Source organism: Lynx rufus, unplaced genomic scaffold (assembly GCF_022079265.1).
Source record: "Lynx rufus isolate CCGP_SWC_20201006 ecotype Redwood Valley unplaced genomic scaffold, mLynRuf1.p SCAF_6, whole genome shotgun sequence".
Taxonomy (NCBI): domain Eukaryota; kingdom Metazoa; phylum Chordata; class Mammalia; order Carnivora; family Felidae; genus Lynx; species Lynx rufus.
The window spans coordinates 30,948,579-30,963,157 of NW_025814878.1; the positions used below are offsets into that span (position 1 = coordinate 30,948,579).

General features: G+C 34.8%; 1 protein-coding gene across 1 annotated transcript; it reads left to right on the forward strand.

The window, feature by feature from the left end:
* Positions 1-787: 787 nt before the first annotated feature.
* On the forward strand, positions 788-13,161 carry LOC124528187 (protein LEG1 homolog). Its single transcript, XM_047101622.1, has 6 exons — positions 788-1,088; positions 5,343-5,429; positions 6,635-6,819; positions 7,737-7,837; positions 9,488-9,726; positions 13,061-13,161. Exons 1-6 carry the CDS (start codon positions 788-790, stop codon positions 13,159-13,161), a joined length of 1,014 nt encoding a protein of 337 aa, XP_046957578.1.
* Positions 13,162-14,579: the final 1,418 nt, after the last annotated feature.

Below are 14,579 nucleotides of genomic sequence, written 5' to 3' on the forward strand. Positions count from 1 at the left end.
TTTTACTCTGTAACCACAAAGCAACTGCCTGCACACAAGTTTTTGGCTCAGATCCTGGTAGCATGGAATTTGGGTTGATATGTCTGACATACAAGTCTGGACTTGCACTTGAACTAAAATTTCAAAGAAATCTGGTAAAGTCCCAAATATCACTAAAATGTCTTACAAATTCTATCTAAAATTGTTTACTTAACTGTTTGTTTATGTGGCTGAAATCCCACTAACTAGAGATAAAATTGGATAAACAGCTGTTCTTTAAAATTGAAATAACTCTAGAGGCGCTTAGGTGGCTCAATCAGTTGAGCAGCTGACTTGATTTCGTCTCAGGTTATGATCCCAGAGTCATGGGATAGAGCTCTGCATTGGGCTCCACAGTGAGCACGAAGCCTGCTTAAGATTCTTTTTCTCTTTTGCCCCTCTCCCCCACCCACACACTCTCTAAAAAATAAAAATTAAAAAAAAATCAAGTAACTCTGGGAAAGACATACAATTTATTATTATAATTAATATGAGAGACAGACAGAAAATAGAGACAAAAATAAATTTAGGATGAAACCCAGTCTTACTAAAAATTCTAGAGACTGATACATAATCAACAATTTTTGAGATGATTAACAAGGGAGGTAGCCTACTATCTTTGGTAAGGCATTTGTTTACCTCCACCTTCTCATTACCAAGAAAGGCAGTGGAAGGTGTTGATTAGATGAGGTGCAGAAAAACAATGTAGCTTCCTCCTCCATTTCCCAACAGAGGTCCTGTCATAATCTCAATCTCTGGACTAAACACCATGGCTTTCGGTCTTTCCTGGCCCTATCTAATCGTTGGTTGTATTTTTGCTTCTTTAGCAAGAGCATCCAATATCTCAGATGTATATCCCCCTCTGTGGAAAGAGAGTCCTGGTCAGTTCAGTGACTATAAGATAGAAAATGGAAAGTATATCATTAACTTCTGGCATTATCCTGAGAGATTGGGGACGTATAAAATCCTACTCAACAAGACAGCCAAATATTTTGCAAAATTTTCACCAGAAAATGAACAAAATATTTTATGGGGATTGCCTGTACATCATGGATGGCAATACCAGACAGGTAAGAATGTCTCTTTTTCATTACAATGACTACATTACAATGACCTTTGATTTAAGTGTGAATTAATTAGGAAGTAGTACCTTGTACATTTAGCACCATCTTTGTGAAAATTGATTTTTTCGCTTTCCTTTCTATTCCTTTTCCAGCCATTTGCGTTCTTGCCCAATCTCTATCAAGTATTTATGGAATGTCCCCTACATGCCTGGTTTTTGCTAGCCAGAAATGTCCAAAAGAATTGTGTACAATGATGAAATGTTTCTATTTGCACTGTTCTCTATGAGAGCAGCAGCTCTTATATTCTTACATGAAGCTACTAAGCACTTGAAATGGCTAATGCTTCTGAAGAACTGAATTCTTGATTTTGTTTAATTTTAATTAATTTAACTTGAAGAGCTACAAGTGGCTAGTGATTACCACACTCACCGAAGCACAGCATATTAGGCTTAGTTCAGTCAATATCAATAACTATTAATTGATGTGCTACTGGGACCAAGCCTAGTTCTAAGCACTGAAGAGTACATCCAACAACAAAACAGCTAAGGTGATATGCATTAACTACACATGGGTGTATAAGATTAATTTGCATTATCTACAATTCTAAATATGATTAGACTATAGTCATAGAGATTGGAGTGACAAAAGAGAAAAAACAAAACCTCTGTAGGAAAACCTGAAAATAGCATCTCTACTGAGGAATAAACGTAGATATTTGTTTTGGAACAAAAATATCATAAGCCCCAAGCCATCTTGTTCAATGGGAAGAGACCTTCACTATCAACTTCTAGAAAACACTATTGGAAGAAAGGAATCAGTGAGAAGATGGGTGGCATTATAGAAAAGACAGAGAAAGAGACTGCAACGTCTGATCTGTGATGACAGTCTGAATTGGCATCACATCCAAGTTCGTTGGGAGAATTTCCTGACATCCAGTATAATTCCCATTCTTGGGCTGCCCTTGGCATGGAAAAGAAGAATATACGAACTCCTGAGACATGGTTCTGGAGAAGCAAAAACATAAGATCCTCTGTAAACAATAATCAACTCCCCCAAGGGGTGCACACACTTACTCCTACAAAAATTTTCAGCTCTGGGCCCAGTAATGAACAAACAGTAAAGTAAAATATTGGATAAGGTATTTTCAAAATATCATTTTCATTCATGAATACAATACATGGGATTCTACTGTTTTTTAAGGGCTGATTTATGTATTTAATTGAGTTGAACTCTATGATACGACTAGAGAAAACCAAAACAGAATTACCAATTATGAAATAGCCCATAAAAATATTTCACCCACAGTATGCTAAGTCTCAAAGACATGATAAGGACTGTAAGTACAAGAGTAGCTCAGGAAAGACAGTGACAACCATGGGCTGAGAATATCATGGGAAGAAATTAGGACCAAAGAGCTTGATGGAGGCATTGCGAGAATATAACTGCTGGTATACTAATTACAAAGATGGCATTGATAGCAGGTTTCACTGGAAGAAGACTACCACATAGGCAGAAGAACTGGAATGTGAAAGAGTAGTGGGTGGTTTATTTGAGAAGATGAACCAAGGTTAGTTAAAGAGATGTCTTTAAGTCAGACTGGGGAATTTTAATTGGGCTCTTAAGCAATATGGATTATTTTAGTAACAAGAGCCTAATGCTTACAAAATACTTGAATACGTTAAATGTTTGCTTCTAGATTGCTTAGCACATGTTTTTTTTAAATATAGTTTTATTAATATGTAATAAACATAGAATAAACAGCATATGTAAGATGTATTTTTTGGTAAGTTTGGTATAGGTATATAGCTTTGAGCCCATCACCACAGATAATGACCATATGTATCATTCCAAAAATGTTCTTTTCCCTTTTGTATTCTCATCTTCAGGAACTTCTCTTTACCCAGTCTCTCCCAGCCTTCCCCATTCCTCCAACTACTCATCCCCCCACTCCCAAACTTCACCAGTAACCACTGATGTGCTTTCCATCATTACAGATTAGATAGAATTATCTAGAATTTTCATATAGACAGTTGGGTGCTCTTTTTTTGTTCTGGTTTATTTCAATTGTCATGATTATTTTGAAATTCATCTGTCTAGTTTCATATGTCAGTATTCATTCATTTTTATTGGTTAGCTGAAATTTTAATCAGAATAATGTTTGAACTGGGGAGAGAATACTGGAAGTCTGAGGGAGGATAAAGAAGTGACGAAGCGACACTTAAATGAAAAAAGGGAAGACTGGCACATATACGAGAAATTGACAGTAGATATCATTGCCTTCCCTTGAAGGAGTTACAACATTGTTAAGAAGGAGAGTTAGAAATGATCCAACCATAGAGCAAGAAAGAGTTGAATCGTAAGATGTTAGATAAAAGTGAATGTCGTGAGCTGGAATCATCTGGGAATAGAGTAAGATTTGAAGTGAATCTTGAAAAAAAGGTACAATGTTGATGGGCTTTTAAAATAGTAATCCAGGGACAAAGAACTAGAAAGAGCAAAAGGGCGAGAATTAGTGGAATTAGTTTTGTATAAATGAGAAAAATAGAGAAAGAGGAAAATGTTGAGAGTATAGGAGATACATAATGTATGCTACAGAAATAAATCTAGTTGGAAAATACAGTTTGCTATATTTTCCAAAATTTTGAATTTGAATAGTAATAAATATAACAAATTTTGTTCTGGAAGAAGTGGGTATGATGAAAAACAATGTTTGGTCAAGATTATGGAGGATGACGTATTTCTTGCCATGGAAAGGCAAGAAAAAAATTTCTTCAGAAGATAAAACATCTGGAAGCAGGCACAGCTTGGCTGTAAAGAAAGTACTGAAGATGTCCAGAAGAGTCCTGAAACTCCTCTGACAAAGAACAGAAGATTCATGATGCAATCTTCCTTGACAATCAAGATTAGGGGTTCAGTCTCAGGTATGCTCTCAGGTATCTCAGTTGGAAGTGACTTGCAATCACCAATAAAGCAGTTTTGTGGAGATTTGGCAAAAATGGAACTGGAGCACAGTTTTGTATATAGAGTAGACGACAAAGAAGTCAGCAACATAAGGAAATCCTCACATTAGCTTCATGGGCAACCATCCTCAGAGACTGAGTGGTCTTAAAAGGACAGAGAGTCTTGGAAGCAGATTTAAAATAACTCCCAACTGAGACAAAACCTAAGAACCAGGAGAGGTATGTTTCACATACTTGAATATTATTCTAGTTCAAAAGAAGATTAACAATTTTGGGAAATTTCCATGAATGAGCAGAACCACTCAAACCTTTCCTTTTGCCCACTGAAAGTTCATCTGGTCAAGAAGAACTAGAGAAAAGAGAAAGTTAGCAGGAGTAAAGAGAATAAGCCAGTGTGAAAATGGTTGAAACAGGGACAGAGACGGGCATTGAGTCAGAGACAGCTTCAGGGATATGCAAGTATATGCAGAAGGTAAAAAATATCAAGTGTGAAAAAAACCAGAAAGGCATGTTTTGAAAGTCGGAGGTAAGAGAGGATGACAAAAAGATAAAAATAGAATAATTGCTAATATTTACAGAAACACATATTCTCTGAGCTGAGCTGAGCACTTTTTTAAAGTTTATTTATTCTGAGGGAGAGCACAGCAAGTCAGGGCAGAGGGAGAAAGAGAGGGAATCCCAAGCAGGCTCTGCACTGTCAGTACAGAGCCCGACCCGGGGCTTGAACTCATGACTGTGAGATCACAATCTGAGCCGAAATCTAGAGTCAGACGCTCAACAGACTGAGCCACCCAGATGCTCCTGAGCTGAGCACTTTTTAAGTCCTTCATTTAAAAACCCCAGACTTCTAGGAGGTAATTATTGTTATTCTAATATATACACGAGAAAATTGAGGCTTGCAGAAGTTACTTACCTAGGGTCAAATAGTCGGTAAGCAATGAAAAAGGATTTGGTTTTCAGCAAATAAGTCCAGATCTTGCTTACTATACAGGAATATTCACTCCCTAATATCGAAGATGCAGAGTAGTTAGTAAATGGAAAAAACACAGACTACAGAAGTTAAAAAAAAAAATAAATAAGGCCTGTGAGAGAAAGTAGATCATTGTAGGGATGTTAAGGAAAAGGAAAAAATATGCATGGGAGATAGGAAGCAGAAAGTCATGAAGTGAAGGAAAGACAATGTGATAGGAAAGCTGACACAATTCTTTATTCCTGTAAACATGGTGTGTCTAGTTAGCGTTTGTCTCTACAGCTAGGAAGGGGTCCTGGTAAAACCAACTCTGGATTTTGTCTCTTTTAGGCAGATTAGCTGATCCCACGGAAAGTACGGACTGTGGCCGTAAATCTGGGGCTCATCTGTGCATCTCTGTGGACAGTTGGTGGGCTGGTGAGTTCAGTGTGACTGTCAAACCTCAAATAGATGACCTTTCCATAAAAAATCAGTTCAACTTAAGATCCCAATCAGAGAAGCAAAACCAAACCCAGAATCACTACTTTTATAAAACGAAACAAAACAAAGTCTGTTTGGCTCAAATGTGGATGTCTTGAAATGGGTTTTGAGATAGATATATTTTTAATTTACTGATTAATTTATTTAATTATAAAAATATCAGGGAGACCAGAAACCTCAAAGTTTGATTGAAACATATAAGGCGGGAGCAAAATTTGTGTTATATTATGAAATAAAATCTTGTTAACAAGGGAAATATCTAGATAGATATTATTGTATTTTAAAGCTATGTCAGATTTTCAGCTTTAGAATAAAAACTTAGAAAAGTATAGAATTCTGTTACTAATTTTTAAATTTTTCACTTACTGTACCTTGGAATTTAATTAGTATTTTAAATTCCGGTGCAATTATTATCCATGATTTAAAATAATAAATGTATGGGGCACCTGGGTGGCTCAGTCAGTTAAGCGTCCGACTTCAGCTCAGGTCATGATCTCACGGTTTGTGAGTTCGAGCCCCATGTCGAGCTCTGTGCTGACAACTCAGAGACTGGAGCCTGCTTCAGATTCTGTGTCTCCCTCTCTCTCTGCTCCTCCCCCACTCTCTCTTTCTGTGTGTGTGTGTGTGTGTGTGTGTGTGTGTGTGTGTAAAATAAAATAATAAAATAAAATAATAAATGTACAACATAAATCTATTTTGCTTTATGAGAGCAGGGTTTTTAAGAGAAGCATATTCAAGTTGTATATAACACTAAGGAAAATTTCTTTTTTTTTGATGTTTACTTATTTATTTTGAGAGAGAGAAAGAGAGAGAGAGAGAATGATCAGGGGAGGGGCAGAGAAAGAGAGATAATCCAAAGCAGGTTCCCTGCTATCAGCACAGAGTCCTATGTGGGGCTGAACTCATGAACTTTGAGATCATGACCTGAGCCAAAATCAAGAGTTGGATGCTTAACTCACTGAGTCACCCAGGTGTCCCAACATTAAGGGAAATTTCTGATAATATTCCCAAAGTTCCCAAAATTACTGCTTAAGTTTTACCACATTTCTAGATCTGTGGGTTTACTTTTATGAGAGACTTCTTTACTTCAAAAACAACCTCTTTTATATATTAACCATATTAATAAATGTTTGTTTATACAGATCTTAATTATTATCTCTCTGCAATGCCCTTCCTTGCTGCGGTTGATTCTGGTATAATGGGGATACCATCAGACAAAGTCACCTTTCTGCCACCGCCCAAGGATCAGATGAATTTTTGTTACAATGTTTCTAGCTGTCATTCATCCTTTCCAGAAGCAATGAAAAAGTGGAATGAATTTTACCAGGTTTTGTGTGTGTGTTTGTGTGTGTGTGTGTGTGTGCTTTAATTAATACTTTTCAAGGCTAGCCAGATAATTTTTGAATAGCACTTCATGTAGATTTTTTATGCATTGCACAATGCAGTCCTAAGGCATAAAGCTCCTAATGTGAAAATATTATGGTGACAGCAATATCAGTATGAGTGGATTGCTGCATGACATCATACCTCAATAGCATCCTCACTGCCAATACGGTATCAAGACTGCCCTATCTACTCTTTTCATACTAAAGTTATATACACACAGGTGAACCCAGAGAAATTATGGCTTAACAGTGCATGAAGTGTCCTAGCTCATCATAATTTCAGGACAACTGAGCAATAACTGATATACAAATGCAATTGTGGGATAGGTTGTGGTGAATTTGATCAGCTTATTTCAACTCTCTTGATAAGCAAATCACATATGACTTGATTAAAATGAGCATTTGACACTCAGAAGCAAATATTGATGTCCAAAGCAAAGTGTCATGGGTGAAAGAGTAAATGACTAAAGATTGGGTTTCCCTTTAGAGAACTTCTTCATTATATTGCATAAGATTAGCTTTGACACTTTGTGGACAGTTTGTTGCATGGCAAGAAAAAAACAAATGTACAAAATAGTAAAGATCTGGTTCCGAACAGTGTAAAATCCTGAACATTTCTGAAACACATGGTTTATTCTTTTCGTATGATTTCAGTATCACTAGTAATTAAAATAACTGATATTGAGCTCTTCAGGAAGTGTTAAGCATTAAATCTTTCTTTCATACCTTAACTCTTAGAAAAAAATGTTCTCCCCTTATTTAGAGTGTTGAAAAATTATATTTGTAAATAGAACTGATTTTCAAGAAGAGAGATTGTTATAATTGCCCACATATCAATAACTTTTTTTTTCCTGGATAGCACGTGAAGTCACATTCTAGTACCTTTGATGACCTGTTGGAGTACTTATGGGCTGCGCATGTCTCATCTTTGGAGATTGCTCGTAAAAACTTTCACAATAGGTAAGAGTGGATCTAGAGTTATTTTGTTTCAATATGGTAATAATCTTTCCATCTTACACTGTCTTTTTCACTGAAGTCTTTGAAGAGCAGAGTTCAGAAACGGGTAGATTTTTAGGCATTTAAGTGAGTTGAGTCATCAGTATAGGAGGGTTATGCAGGTGAGACAGCTGTCATTTGTCATTAGAGAAATGTTTATGCAGGGAGTCCATTCCTTGTTGACTGACTTTTAGAAATGAAGAGATGTCACTTACTGGATACTTGCAAAACCTGTTCACTGAAGGGAGTGTTTGTTGATGGATTGAAGTCAGTCTAAAAATGGTTTGGTGTCTACTTGTTACTATGTCTACAGATCATTTGTCTTTTTCAGGACCCACAAACATTTCTGGGAGCCCACAACGATTAATAGAACTGAGAGCATACCCAGGCAAGAACTGAGAGAACCCTAATATCTTGCCTCTGGCTACCTTGAGGCCCTGACCAAATAGAAAGTAAAGCCTTAGCATTGAAGATATACCCCAACACATGCACAGGGCTCCTCAGCAAAGAGTGGAAGATTTATTGGTTCAAGGAACTTAAGGGAACCTTTAACTAATCATTAGCTGACCATGATGCTTATGAGCAGGGACCTCAGTGATGACTCACTACAAAGAACACAGAATGAACAACAGAATCTGTCCATGCAAAACAGTAAACAACAAAGACAAGAAAACCAAACAACAAAAAACCCTGGTGAGGGTGAGAATCTGATTTTTAGAGTGTCTACTTTATAGTGTGTGAACTGTCCAGTGTTTAAGAAAAAAAAGAGACAGATGTGCAAACAATCAGGAAAAGTATTGCATGCATGCCCCCTTCCCCTTACACAGAGATAATAAGTCAATAGGAATTGTTCCTCTGGGGTCTCAGAGGACAAAATATACAAATTTCCAGTTATACATAGTTCATGGGGATGTAATAATATACAGCATAGTCATTATAGTTAATACGTTGCTTATTTGAAAGTTGCTAAGGAGTGGATCTTAATAGTTTTCACCACAAGAAAAAAAATTTGTAACTTTGCGTGGTAACAAATGTTAACTAGATTTCCTGTGGTGATCATTTCACAATATACACATATATCAAGTCATTACATTGTATACCTGAAAAACAGAAAGAAAAGTTGGCTTTCTAGGATCATCAGAAAAAAAAAAAAAATACCAAGCTCCTTAAAAAGCAAAAAAAAAAAAAAAAAAAAACTGTTACTTCATTTTTAGTGGTTACCTGGTTACCTGAAATGAACATTGTGTTAAGAGATGTCTAAATTCAGCAGAAATTTTGCTAATTTTCTTTTATTTTTATCTTTATATTTTAAAATAATGAGACTTGGTCACATATCAGAATTTATGTAAGTAATGTAAATGCTTCACGAAAAGGGAAACACATGTGATTAAAAACACATATGTTCTGAGATGGTAATATTCAAATTAAAAATTTTAATAACATCTTTTCAAGTGTTCAAGTGTAGGAGCTAACATCAACATCAAGTTTCTTTACTCTATATTCTAAAAAGTTCAAAAATGTCATTTTGAACACGTTATCTGTTTTGAAAATTGAGTTGGCAAAATTCTGGGTAGACTAACTGTAAATGTATACTTTCCCCCACTTCTCTGTTAGACTAAAATACTATTCTAAACAAGAAGCTGATTTTGAAAGAAGCTGGGCTTTATTTGTGGATTATTTAGCTCCACCACTCTTTCCTACAACCTTAATTAGAACATATGAATTCCAGAAGGAACTGCCAAAACGCATGCTTATGAATGAGGATAGAGCCCCCTTCATCCGTGACTTTAGTGGCTTTCAGAACACAGTCCTGTTTGCTCTAAGTGTTCTCCACAAAGTACATAAGTACACAGGTAAGAGACACAGAGACCTTTTTATTTGTAAGTTCTATCCATTGTGTTGATTTCATAGGTAATGAAAGACGATGGAATCATAAATTACTACAACAGACTGTCTAAAGAAGGAAATGTTGACTTTTTAAGATATGTTTCAAAGTTTTAACAATAATCCTTGTGGGTTTGTGAGTGGCTTCATTTAGTGAGTACATATTACTTAACTTACTTACTTAGTAAGGCCCTTAGTTATTTAACACCTCTTCTCCTCTGGGGCCCTTCAACAAAGCAGATCAATATCACCACATGTTACTTTGGCAAGGAGACAATGGAAATCCCTATTTCTTTCTTGGACAAATTTTGCTATTTAATTTTATTTTGTTTTTAAACAAAAAAGATAATAAACATAATAATGACACTTGCTATAACTAAAAAAACCCTGAAATAAATTGTGTTATATGGACTCCCCATCCAATACTATGATTATAGACATCAAGGAAAAAATTTGACCCCCCTCCCAAATTCTGGTTTTGAAAGAGGTATATTTCTCCAAAATTTCAAAATCTTAGGTTTACTAAGTAGAAAACACAGATGAAATTACATAAATTTGTAAATGTGAAAATTACTATGTCATTCAGTTTCCCAAATACTATTTATCCTTGTTCTACTGAGGGGAAAAAAATGTGTGTGTGTGCATGTGCATGTGTTTAATTCAGATTCCCTAAAGAAGAATTCAGAAATAAGATATGACTCAAAATAAAAATGAATGCATTGTATTTTAAAAGTAAAACTTGTTTATGTATTACCAAGGGTAACATTGCTGTTTTAATAAATAAACCTTCAGATTGTAATGGCAAAACTCGAAGGATTCTATTTCTGTCTCACATGATGATTTAAGATGTTCAATTGGTAAGAGGCTTTCTTCCATGGTAATTAAGAGATCTAGGATCTTTCCAACTTTGGCTCCATCAACATTCACTGCTTCATCACTGTATCCTCCCTATAAAGTAATTCAAAGGAATTAAGGGCTTAAGGGGGCTCCTCTTTGAAAAGCCTACTAGAAGTGACAAACTTAACTGTATCTCACATACCTTTGGTAAGAATAGTCATACAGCTCAACTAGATGAGGGGTAGGAGGGACTTGGCAAAATTAACTCTTATCTGAACCCCACTGTTAGGAGAATCATAAAATGTATTGATTACCACACTGTCAGATATGAAAAGTACAATCTAGTCTTAGATGATATAAACAAACTCTATTGGCCTAGTATACAGAGGGACTGAATAGATAGAATTGATTACATTTAAAGATTGTATACAACAGATTTTTAGATTTTTGTAAGTTCCAGTTGTATTAAAATTAGCTTGGATTTGTTAAGGAATTTTGAATTTACTCTATAGGCTACAATAAAAAGAAAAAAAGACAAATTGGAATGTAGTTAAACTAGTTATCATGTTTCCTCTATACTAATTGCATGCATCCACTCATACTCAGAATTCAAAAATTGTGCTTAAAGCCTTGGCAGATATTTTTAACTAATATGAGTTATAGAAAAAAAATAGGATACCATTACTAAATACTTTTCTCCATTTCTTAATAATACTTCATTTTTATGGCTATAATTTCTTTTATACTTATTTTAAAAATATATTCAATATATGCCTCTTATTAAAAATTAAAACACTACAGAAAGTTATTAAATACACATAAAACTTACCTTCTATCCATCCTCTTTCCTTAATTCCTTACCTTAATTCCTTGTCTGATATATATTTTTTAACTTTTGGTCCTATTCCTACAAAAAATATTTGTATGAACTAGTGACTATAATAAATAAATAAATAAATAAATAAATAAATAAAAATAATTAATGGATGGAACTGGACAGTGTTATGCTAAGTGAAATAAGTCATACAGAGAAAGACAGATACCATACATTTTCACTCTTACGTGGATCCTGAGAAATTTAACAGAAGATCATGGGGGGAGGGGAAGGAAAAAAAAAAAAAAGGTTAGAGAGGGAGGGAGCCAAAACATAAGAGACTCTTAAAAACTGAGGACAAACTGAGGGTTGATGAGGGGTGAGGGAGGGTGGGTGATGGGTATTGAGGAGGGCATCTGTTGGGATGAGCACTGGGTGTTGTATGGAAACCAATTTGACAATAAATTTCATATATTGAAAAAATAAATAAATTCCAGTTAGTTAACATACAGTGTTGTATTAGTGTCATGTGTAAAATGTAGTGATTCAATACCTCCATGCAACACCTGGTGCTCATTATGACAGGTGCACTCCTTAGTCCTCATCACCTATTTCACCCATTCCCCCACCCACCTCCCCTTTGGTAACCATCAGTTTGTTCTCTATCGGTAAGAATCTGTTTCTTCATAAGAGACTCCTAAAAACTGAGAATGAACTGAGGGTTGATGGGGGATGGGAGGGAGGGTAGGGTGGGTGATGGGTATTGAGGAGGGCACCTGTTGGGATGAGCACTGGGTGTTGTATGGAAACCAATTTGACAATAAATTTCATATATTGAAAAAATAATAATAAAAAATAAAGTTGATTAAATTGATTTTTTTGGAAAAAAAAGAAACCAATTTGACAATAAATTTCATATTTAAAAAATAAATAAATAAAAATAAAATAAAAATAAATAAATAAATAAATAAGTCAATAATTTGACTAAAAACTGTGCTGTTTGCTTAAAAGAGGTTATATGTATGGCACAGTTCTGTCCTATTAATTTCTCACTAGCCATATACACTTGAGAAATTAGCAAGTCAGCAAATATTGACACATTATTCTGTAAGTAATATATAACTTTTCATTGAATGGATTTATATTCTTTTTAGTTTTAGGTAATGTAAAAGCAGCATTGAGTGTGTACTATTATTAGCTTAATTTGTTGGGATAGTGACAGATTAAATTACTAGAAATGAATTCATGGATCAGGTATTGCCAAGTGGCAATTAAAAAGTGTAGTATAGATTACATTCTTGTCAAAACAAAAACAGAAACAACACAAATTGTTTTTTAGAGTTCATGTTTCTGCATAGGTGCTGAAAATGAATATTAGCAAACTTATTAATTTTCAAGAGTCTGATTTTTTATGGATTTTCATTTCTTTAATCGTTGCTGTATCCATTGTTCTCTTTAGTTACTTATGTATCTTAGATGTTTGAATATGAGGGCATAACATAATTTTAAAAAGCAAAATATTGTTTTATTAAAAAATGCATATGAAAACATGCTACTTTCATACTAATTGAATTTTGTTTTAGATAATTTCAACATTTGGGATTAAAATTAAATTTTACCTAAAACTCCTAAATATCTTTACTATTTTCTAGGTACATTATCTTTTGTTTTATGGAAAACTTTAATGAAGTCAACAGTTGCAAGGAAACTGTTTCTAGAGATTTTGGAATTCATCCTTCATTCTTTCAATTAAATGCTTCTGGAAATGTGTATAAAATAAAAATCCACGATGATAATTTCTCGAGGAACAGTATTCTCAAGATTAGTCCTTGCATGTTTGCATAATTTTGTCATTGTCTATATCTTAAAGTTTGAGTTAATATATTGCCATTAATTTGCTTAATTTAAATTAGTATCAATAATGAAAATGTTTACTTTTTAATGTAGATTCAGTTGAATAACTGACAAATGCTGATAAATTAATAAAGTTCATAAAACCTGATTCGAATTTTGGATTTTATTCAATCCAAATTAATTTTATGAAATTTGGAGGAATATATTTTTATGATCAATAGTCAAGAGGCAGAAGATTTACAATAAAATTTGGATGATGACTATGGATTTCTAAAACATTTAAAAATGAACTGTTAGTTTAGAATGTATCATTTGATCCATCGTGTCTTTGGAGTTCTCTGAAAGTTAGAAAAATTACGTTCTGAACATTTCTTTCTTTCTTTCTTTCTTTCTTTCTTTCTTTCTTTCTTTCTTTCTTTTTGTTTTTTTAGCTCATACTTATTATGGAGTACATCAGGGTCACAGGGGGCAAAATTTCTTTCCTTTAAGAAGAGACAATGTGCACTGACAGGAAGGCAGTCCTCCCTCCTGCTTGCCCCCTTGGTGACTTTCCTTCCATAGCTTGTATGAAGTTTGCTGACAGGCTTTACAGAGGCTCGCAACCACAGTATTCCAAACTATTTGGGAAAAAAAAATGAATAAATTGAGTCAAAAGGTAGATAGTATGGTAAAATAACACAGGCACTGATATCAGAAAGATCTGAGTTTACATGTAAGCTCTGCCATTTTCTAACCAATGTCAGCTGGTCAATCGTAAACAATTTATCAAATTCCCCTGTACCTCAATATACTTACTGAAAAAATGAAAATGATGGGGAAAAATGGAAATAATTGAAGAGTACACAGATTTGGGTTATAAAAATTGGCTGGTTTAATAAACAAAAGGCAATGAGTATCCAGTATAATACCTATAACCCAGTAACTATGGTATAGAATACAGATTTGATAAACAAATTACCAATAAGATAACTTGCATCAAAACTCCAGGAAGCCCAAACCATGAAACATACTCATACTGAATTACAGCAACTCTACCATTCCTACAAATCATATTCATTTGCTAATAACTTTTAAGCATTTTTTGTGGTATTGTTTTGAGAGAGAGACAGAGCATGTGAGCAGGGGAGGGGCAGAGAGAGAGGGAGAGAGAGAATCTCAAGCAGGCTCCCCAGTCCCAGCTCAGAGTCCGACTCGGGGCTCAAACCCACAAACCATGAGATCATGACCTGAGCTGAAGTCAAGAGCTGGACGCTCAACTGACTGAGCCACCCGGGCACCCCTTAACCATTTTTATTTAGTTCCCTTTTGCTACTGTAA

Coding starts and splice junctions, on each gene's coding strand:
- LOC124528187 (XM_047101622.1), top strand. CDS start 788: ATGGCTTTCGGTCTTTCCTGGCCCTATCTAATCGTTGGTTGTATTTTT. Junction 1,089..5,342: donor TGGATGGCAATACCAGACAG/GTAAGAATGTCT, acceptor TGTCTCTTTTAG/GCAGATTAGCTGATCCCACG. Junction 7,838..9,487: donor CGTAAAAACTTTCACAATAG/GTAAGAGTGGAT, acceptor CTTCTCTGTTAG/ACTAAAATACTATTCTAAAC.